Source organism: Octopus sinensis, linkage group LG11 (assembly GCF_006345805.1).
Source record: "Octopus sinensis linkage group LG11, ASM634580v1, whole genome shotgun sequence".
Classification (NCBI taxonomy): Eukaryota; Metazoa; Mollusca; class Cephalopoda; order Octopoda; family Octopodidae; genus Octopus; species Octopus sinensis.
This window is the reverse complement of record NC_043007.1, coordinates 23,898,213-23,908,212: the sequence shown is the minus strand read 5'-3', so window position 1 is coordinate 23,908,212 and position 10,000 is coordinate 23,898,213. Positions and strand designations below refer to the sequence as shown.

The window sequence follows — 10,000 nt, the reverse complement described above, 5'->3', positions numbered from 1 at the left end:
TGATGGTAGCAGTTAGGTAGAACATAGCTTGAAAATTCTTAGTTCTTGTTGTATACGTAACTGCAACACATTGTAAGAAATCGTTATTGAGTTGGTTTTGTTTTGATTTTTATAACAATGTGCTAACTGCAGAAATAAATACAAAAATCAGAAAAAATTTTGATCGAAAACTTTCGGTTCCAGTTGTAGACTTATTCGTCGCTGTTTAAACCACAAACAGTTGTCGAAACTTGGCGTCATCAAGAGCACACCTGGTGAGGCCTCTTCTGATCTGGATGTTAAAGACGAGGCAATAATAATTGCACAGCACATGATTTGTGAACGAGTGTTTGAAGTAGGGGTGAATTCAGATCAGAAGACAGTAGATACTGATTTACAGCACCAACTAAAGTTTATATAAAAGTATTTGTAAGGATATTTTAAAAAGTCAGTAGTTAATGTGTTTAGAGATGTTCAGACATAACCAACTTGTAAAGTCAAAAACGCTTAGGTTCAGATAGTTGACAGCTTTGAAGTTAGACGTAGATAGTCTTCGGATCTTTAAACCGGAGTTATTCTGTAAACGCCAAACAGGCAATCGCATAGCTAGAGTTTGCCTCCCAGGGGCAGACCCTCTGCTTGCCGCCCTCCTTCCCCGTTGCTTATCCCGCCTCCTGTACAGGCTTATTCTACAGATCCAAGTATCACCCTCCATAAAAGCATTACCAGGGACGGACCTTCAGCAGCTACACTAATGCAAACACGGATGAAAGATAGAAAGAAATTAGGTCTATTTCGGTTGGGAGAACTCGGTTGATGGTGTTGTGTAACGCTCAGAGATCTTTTACAACTGTCGTTTCTGGCCAGATATAATGTTGTCTTAATTTTAAGTTCCGAGGTTGTTTTATCAGTTACTGTAACTTAGAAACACCGTTTTGAACCAACTTAAAGGACTTTCATAATCTCACTAAGCTTTTTCAATAAATAGAATAGATAAATGCGCCCTTTTAAAGCCTAGCCAGGCTCATGGGCCCGGTTTCTCGGTTTCAATGGCGTATGTGTTCCCCAGCTGGACGGAACGCCAGTCCATCGCAGCGTTACTCATTTTTGTCAGCTTAGTGAACTAGAGCAACGTGAAATGAAGTGTTTTGCTCAAGAACACAACGTGTTGCCCGGTCCAGGAATCGAAACCACAATCTTACGATCATGATGCTGACACCCTAACACCCTCCACTTTTCACTAAATGGCGAACTTTATTTACATCTGACAAATACGCTTTCATCAACTCCAATGATGAAACAGATACGACCGATTTGAACTGGACTGTTAATAACCGCTGTGTGCTGACAGAACGGTTATAACGCTGTCAGCTGCAATACTGTATTATGCTTTGTCAAATGTAAGTGATTTTGAAACGTCATTGACTTCCATTAACCGAGGGTTCCGGAAACGAAAAGGCGCCAGAAATGTTTAACAAGATCAGCTGTGTTTACTGTCAAATCACCGATGTTTTAATGTAGTATTACATTATGATTTTAAACACTATTTTAATTTTTAACATAATATAATGATTTTAAAATTTCGTACAGTTACACATTTAGTGGAGAGTAGATACCGTCAATCGTGTGTTTACTGAACAGTTGTTCGTGGTCGCGCAAATTTACCGGTCTACGTATATTGTGGTTGTGTACGTAGGGGTCCCAGTGCAATGCTTTGCCCGGAGACTATGATATTATTAAGAGGGCCCCTGGATGTAGTGTAATAAAATATATCAGTACTTATTCAGGGATTTTCTCACTATTATTATTTTCGACTCCAGAAGGATGAAACTTCAATTTGACAGCGAAATTATGTGTGTATGTATGTGTGTGTGTATCAATGTATGTACGTATGTATGTATGTATGTATGTATGTATGTACATACATACATACATATATATATACATTATGAATGTATATATACATATGTATACATATACATATGTGTGTGTGTGCGTGTGTATATATATATACATACATATACACACATATATATATTTATGTATATATATACATATGTATACATATACATATATATCTGTATGTGTGTGTTCGTATATATGTATACATATATTATAGTGGGGTCGGCCAATTTATGGGTTTGCCCTGCGTTTCTCGCTCATAAGGGGTTTAGCCTTCCGGCGAATCTTCAGACCCCAAACACTGCTGGCCTGAGACCTCTTTAAAATATGGAGGGGGAAAATCCTCATTTTTAAAGGTAAACCCCTTTGTGATTATCTTGGAGTCTGAAGATACCCCTTATGAGCGAGAACTATCCTATGTATACATATATACATTACATACATGAATACACCACACACACACACATACAAACGTATGATAAGACAATAACAAACAATATACTATCAAATTACTTATCTTTAGTTTGAACCTACCTTGATTTCGACGCATGTTTTGACCCGTATCCAGTTAGTTTAAATTCAACAGATTAAGTTCATTCATCCTAACTTGAGCTTAGTTTGTCTCATCTGGTACTTTCGAATGTGTTTTATATAAGGAACACATCTACTATTAAACGGACACGTTTTAAAGAAATGACGATAACAAAAAAAGTGTTACTTCCAACAGAGACAGTAAACTGCCGCCATCTCGTTTTGTCTCCACTTCCGTTTTTTCTCTCCTCTCCCTCTCCCTCCTGCCCTCTCTCTCTCTCTTATATATATATATATATATATATATAGTTATGCACACATACGCACGCACACACGCGCACACGTACACACAGACCTCTCTCTCTCCACCTCTCTCTCACCTCCTTCCCCCTCTCTTCCCCCTCTCTCTCTATATATATATGCATATATATACGTATATTATACACATACTCATATATGTGTGTGTATAATATGTGTGCGTATATATATATATATAAATACATATATATATTTATGTATATATATATATATATATATATATATACACACACATATATACACACGCACACATACACGCATATATGTGTGCGCATGCTGAATATCTCTCTCTATATACATATGTGTATGTATGTATGTATGTATGTATGTATGTATGTATGTATGTATATTCTACGTATATATGATGCTTTTCTCCCTCTGTCTTTCCTTTCCTCTCTCTCTATCCGAGGAATTTATAGGAGTGGATTTCCGACAGACTAAAGGAGTGGGAGTTTTATTGTTTTATTGTTTTATTGGGTTTTTTTTAGTTTTTGAAATGAGCTTCGCACAGCTGCGTCGGTAGAATCAGTCGTTACAACAAGCGATTGGTCAGCTCTTGCCGTTAACTGTGGGCATTATTATGAGGAGAAAGGATAACAGTTACTCCTTTCTTGGGGTTCTCTATACACGCCAAAATACCTGATCCAAGATACAAACCTGCCTTACATTGTACTATGCTGAATATATACACTTTTACTCATTTACTTGTTTCAGTCATTTGACTTTAGTCGAGCAAATCGACCCCAGAGTTTATTCTTTGTAAGCCTAGTACTTATTCTATTTGTCTCTTTTGCCGAACCGCTAAGTTACGGGGACGTAAACACACCACCATCGGTTGTCAAGCGATGTTGGGGAGACAAACACAGACACACAAACATATATATATATACATATATACAACAGGCTTCTTTCAGTTTCTGTCTACCAAATCCACTCACACACATATTATATACGACGGGCTTCTTTCAGTTTCCGTCCGCCAAATCCACTCACAAGGCTTTAGTCGGCCCGTGGCTATAGTAGAAGACAGTTACCCAAGGTGCCACGCAGTGGGACTGAACCTGGAACCATGTGGTTCGGAAGCAAGCTTCTTATCACACAGCCACTCCTGTGAAAAATATAGAAAAATATAGAACACTTCGCGAATTTGCGTGTCATCCTTGCACAGATGTCATGCTAATCTTCTCTTTATTGTTCCAATTTTAGAATGTGTACCGCCGTAGCTATAATTCGACATCTGCAGTAACAGCTGCAGCCATAGAAGCACCACCAACAAAATCAGCAACAGCAACAGTGGAGGCGCAATGGCCCAATGGTCAGTGCAGCGAACTCGCGGTCGGAGGATCGCGGTTTCGATTCCCAGACCGGGTGTTGTGTGTGTTTACTGAGCGAAAGCACCTAAAGCTCCACCAGGCTCCGGCAGGGGGGGGGGGCGACCCCTGTTGTACTCTTTCGCTCCAACTTTTTCTCACTCTTTCTTCCTGTTTCTTGTCCCCAGCTTCCTACGCAACCGCTGAGCCTGGATGCGCATTCATCCATCCGTCGACGCTCTCGGTGTCGGGGGTTGACCTGCTTTCTCTTCTGCGGGTCTTACGAATAGCAAAGGACCACGTTTCGGACTTCTCCCACTACAGACAATCCTGAGGCGCGATCTTGCGAGCTCTGGGACGGAGACCGCAACGCTTAACAAACAAACAAACAAACAAGCAAGCAACAGCAACAACAATAGCAACACAAACCATCACAACAGTAGTTTTGGAAACAAATCTTACGACACAGAAGCTCAGTTCGCCATTGCAATAACCAAAAGAAACCCTCCCAACTTCACAAAGTCATTAAAACAAAGGCATTCACTTACCCATGTCTATAAGTGGATGCATCCACTTATATACTTTGCGGTTTCTATTGTATTGAAAGCACTTTAGGTTATATATGTGCGATACAATATAGTGCTGTTTCTTATTTCTTTATTGCCCAGAAGGGGCTAAACACAGAGGGGACAAACAAGGACAGACAAACGGATTAAGTGGATTATATCGACTTCAGTGCGTAACTGGTACTTAATTTATCGACACCGAAAGGATGAAAGGCAAAGTCGACCTCGGCGGAATTTGAATTCAGAATGTAACGGCAGACGAAATACCTATTTCTTTACTACCCACATGGGGCTAAATACAGAGAGGACAAACAAGGACAGACAAACGGATTAAGTCGATTATATCGACCTCAGTGCGTAACTGGTACTTAATTTATCGACCCCGAAAGGATGAAAGGCAAAGTCGACCTCGGTGGAATTTGAATTCAGAATGTAACGGCAAACAAAATACGTATACGCATTTCGCCCGGCGTGCTAATGATTCTGCCAGCTCGCCGCCCAAAAATAATAACCGAATAATAACAACAAAACCAACGAGAAAATACCTCGGATGTAAAGATATATTCGTTAATTTATATTTCTTGAAAACATTTTAAAATAAAGATAAATTGTTATAATCCTTTTTGTGTGGCGAATTTTACGATGCGAAGCCGAGATAGTTTTCCGCTTTATTTATTTGATTTTTCTTTTGTTGGGTTTTCTTTTTTTTTTTTTTCGCATCTGCGCTTTGTCCTTGGAATAAGGATTTCAAATAAGCAGAGCTAGAATCGTGTGAGATACGGGATGATTTCATTTCTAGATGAGTCATGCGAGAGGTTATAGATATTGCTCCAGGATAAGTGGTCGCTGTGTGTGTGCGTGCTTGCTTGCAAATTTCCTCTTTGACATGCAAACAGATCTTTTGTTGTACAAATTATTATTAGACGTAACTTAGTTTCTTTCTTTCTTTTCTCTTTTTTTTTTGTTTCGCTCATTTGACTGCGGCCATGCTGGAGCACCGCCTATAGTCGAACAAATCGACACCAGGGCTTATTCCTTGTCAGTCTAGTACTTATTTTATCAGTCTCTTTTAAGATGGTGGTGTGTTTACGAGGAACACACCACCATCGGTTGCCAAACGATGCTGGAGGGTCAAACACAGACACACATAGACATACAAACACACAAACTCACACGCACACACACACACACACACAAACACACATAAATATATATATATATATATACGACGGGCTTCTTTCAGTTTCCGTCTACCAAATCCACTCACAAGGCTTTGGTCGACTCGATGCTACAGTAGAAGACACTTGCCCAAGGTGTCATGCAGTGGGACTGAACCCGGAACCATGTAGTTCGTAAGCAAGCATCATGTTGAAAGTTTTATAGTAAAATGTTAAAAAAAAATTTTAAAAAAGTCCCGTAACATTTAATTCATTTTTTGTTGTTTCTAAATTCAGTCACGTAGCTTTATTATAATATAACTACTAAGCTTTAAAAAAATCGTTCCAGTGGAACAATTATACCTTTTATATATATCACCAAATTTCACTTCACAAAACGAAAATGCAATTGCTTCGAACCATAGCACACGTAGCAGAAGGAATGTTCAAATGATAGATCAATTCAAGTGTCCAGTGGATAATATGAATTTGTAGTGACTTGAAATGGCGGCTGTGTAAGTGAGCCAGTGTGTGTAGGCGTAAACTGTGAAACCAGCTGTTCACATAACAGTAGTTATTGAATTTTTAATCATTTTGAGATCATATAATACTCAATTTTACTCAAGATTATGTGTTATCAGCGGTCAATAAACAAACAAATTTCCGTTTTATAAGTATTATAGATAAACATAAATAGGTAGATACCTTATATATATATATATAACACCAAACTTCACAAAATGAAAATACCATTGATTCGAATCGTAGCACATGTAACGCAAGGAGTGTTCAAATAGTTGATCGATTCAAAAAGTGCTTATCTGTAATTTCGAGAGACTCTTCCCTCCTCGTCAGGCGTGGAGGGAAGGGTCTCTTTTCAGAAAAATGATTCGTTAACGAGTGAGTCGGATGTGAGATCGGTTGAAAACAAGCAAAAAAAAAACTAACAAAGAAAAGAAAAAAATCTGAGGCTTCCTCTTCCTCACCCCCAAGCAGCTTTCAGGGGGTAAAAAAGCATGTTAGAGGTCAGATTTCGAGTTCGATTCCAAGCAGTGATCTGAACAACAACAATAATAATAATAATAACATCGAAAAATACCTTAAGAATGAGAACCCAGGTTCGAAATTTCCCCCAAGACACCTGAAGAAGGCCGGAGGGTATATTAGCCGAAATGTTGTGTTAACAACAAACAAGATGAGGACAAATATCCGTCGAATGTAAATAATGTAGAGGTCAGATTAGTTGAAAACACACGAAAAACCCTTATTTATTACCAATTTCATTTAGTATTATTAGCAGTCAACGTACAACACAAAGTTCCTTTTTATAAGTAATAAATGAATGATAACTTAAACAGAGGTGGGCAAGTGTCTTCTAGTATAGCCTCGGGCCGACCAAAGCCTTGTGAGTGGATTTGGTAGACGGAAACTGAAAGAAGCCCGTCGTGTATATATATATATATATATATATGTGTGTGTGTGTGGTGTGTGTGTGTGTGTGTGTGTGTGTGTGTGTTTGTCTGTGTTTGTCCCCCCCAACATCGCTTGACAACCGATGCTGGTGTGTTTACGTCCCCGTAACTTAGTGGTTCGGCAAAAGAGACCGATAGACTAGGTACTAGGCTTACAAAGAATAAGTCCTGGGGTCGATATGCTCGACTAAAGGCGGTGCTCCAGCATGGCCACAGTCAAATGACTGAAACAAGTAAAAGAATAAAAAAGAGTATGACACGCAGAAGACAACATAATACTTTTCTGTCATCTGAAAGCCGAAAGCTCCATAAGTCAAAGGGCAAGGGATACACAAGAAGAAAGGTAGGACAGGCTCCAGTCCCAGAGACAACGAAATACCGTTGGAGACACAAGAGCAACGAGAAGCAAGACTTCAATTGGAAACGACTAGGCAAGCCCGCTTGAGGGAACAAAAGACGAGAGCAGAAACGACGGAGGTTGGAGTCTCAAGCCGATAGAAAAGTCCCTTTAAGAGAACAGGTATCAACAGAATAGGCGGCGAGCTGGCAGAATCGTTAGCACGCCGGGAGAAATGCTCAGCAGTATTTCGTCTGCCGTTACGTTGTGAGTTCAAATTCCGCCGAGGTCGACTTTGCCTTTTATCCTTTCGGGGTCGATAAATTAAGTACTATTAACGCACTAGGGTCGATCTAATCGACTTAATACCTATGTCTGTCCTTGTTTGTCCCTTCTATGTTTAGCCCCTTGTGGGTAATAAAGAAATAGGTATCAACAGAACAACTTCAAATTAACGCAGCCAAAAATGCCCACTCCATAGAACAGGAAATATAAAAGTAACGACAAATGAAGTTGGAATTTAGGCCTTTTGCTCGTGAAGAGTAGCGACTAGCAGTCTTTAACTCCGATCTGACACATAATTTTGTCGATAGATTTATAGGTCTGGCTACCTCCAGGGATCACTTGTGAGATCTATGCCCTCCCCCCCCCCCAAAAAAAAAACATATCACAGTGATTTTTTGTTGGGTGGCAGAATCGTTAACGTGCCGGACAAAATACTTAGCGGTGATTCATCAGACTTTACGTTCAAATTTCGCCGAGGTCGACTTTTTCTTTTATTTTCTTGGGGTCGATGAAATAAGTATCAGTTGAGCACTGGGGTCGAAATAATCGTTTAGTTTCCGCCTCTAAAATTTCCGGCCTTGTGTTTAGAGTAGAAAAGATTTTTATTATAAAAGAAGGCGGGGTGTGTTTGCATAAAAAAAAAAAAAGAAAAATCCACCACTTTGTGAAAGGGAATCAATGACCCAAAAACAGTATGGAATACTGGGTTAAACAATTCTTCTTTCACTGATGAAGTCTAATACGGCCGAAATTTGTCCGGATTTTATCACCTAACAACCGAAACTCAGAATTACTACCAGCACCCTGCACTCTATTTTAATAAGGTTAATCATTGGGGTTGCCTCCTTGTCTTTCCCAATCAAATTTAATCATTAAAATAATGAACTTCTCTCTTCGCCATGGGTGCAAGCATAAGTCATTAAAGTTGGTTGGCTCATTAAATTAAGTATGTTAACGTCCAATTTTCTAGTTGATAAAAAGTGCTTATCTAGTGACTCAGAGATGTCAGCTAGGATGTTTGTAATAAAACTGGAATAAGTGCACTAATTCTATGAAGTTTCATTTAATTCATTTAAATAAATACACAATATAGCTTCCGGGTAACTTCTCTGGATACAGTCAGAGTAGCAGCCAGAGTTAAAAGCATTTAAACGTTACACACGCAGAAAGCTTATTTATAAATATGGCCATAACCAACTATGAAAAATTAAATATATATATATATATATATATATATATATATATATATATATATAATATATATATATATATATATATATAAAGCTGAAGTTGTCTGTGTGTGTGTGGCAGGTTTGGTAACCTTCAACTAATACTATCTCCTCCGAGACTTTGCGGCGCAAGTTGACCAAAATTGAGAGTATGATAGAGGAAGGCTTGCTCTTCATTCTGTAGAAGAAAAAATTCAAATCGGACCATGTTAGACCAAAAATTATTTACACCAAAAAGGTGCTTTTTTGCTATGAAAACCCCCATTTTTTACGATTTTTTGACTGCTGTGTCGCCATTTTTCGGTGTATTCACTTAAAGAGAATGACAAGCTACGTATTGCAAAATTTATACTTTTCAAAAATTCCAATTCTAAAGGGTCGAAACAAACCCGAGCAACGCCGGGCGATACTGCTAGTATATATATATATAATATATATATATATATATATATATATATATATATATTATATATATATATATACATACACACACACACACACACACACACACATATATATATATATATATATATATATGTTTAAGCGGAGTGGCTGTGTGGTTAAGAAGTTTGCTTCCCAACCACATGGCCCTGGATTCAGTCCCACTGCGTGGCACCTTGGGCAAGTGTCTTCTACTATAGCCTCGGACCGACCAGAGTAGATGGAAACTGACAGAATCCCGTCGAATGTATATGTGTGTGTGTATGTATGTGTGCATCTCTGTTTGTCCCCTCACCATCGCTTGATAACCGATGTTGGTGTATTTACGTCACCGTAACTTAGCGGTTCGACAAAGGGGATCCATAGAACAAGTACTACGCTGGCTTACAAAGAATAAGTTCTGGGGGCGATTTGTTCGACTAGAGGCAGTGCTCCAGCATGGCCGCAGTCAAATGACTGAAACAAGTAAAAGA

At 38.8% G+C, this 10,000-nt stretch overlaps 1 protein-coding gene and 1 non-coding gene across 2 annotated transcripts in view; both read right to left on the bottom strand.

Moving 5' to 3' along the window:
• Positions 1 to 2,637, bottom strand: part of LOC115217003 (inositol-trisphosphate 3-kinase A-like) — a 126,457-nt gene extending 123,820 nt beyond the window's left edge. Inside the window, exon 1 of the mRNA XM_029786524.2 lies at positions 2,416 to 2,637. Coding sequence (XP_029642384.1) covers positions 2,416 to 2,431 — 16 coding nt within the window. The 5' untranslated portion in view covers positions 2,432 to 2,637. The remainder of the gene's footprint in view (positions 1 to 2,415) is intronic.
• Positions 2,638 to 3,853: 1,216 nt separating this feature from the next.
• Positions 3,854 to 3,957, bottom strand: LOC115217714. Its single transcript, XR_003882181.1, has one exon. It is a non-coding gene; the product is annotated as a U6 spliceosomal RNA (small nuclear RNA).
• Between the last annotated feature and the right edge of the window lie 6,043 nt (positions 3,958 to 10,000).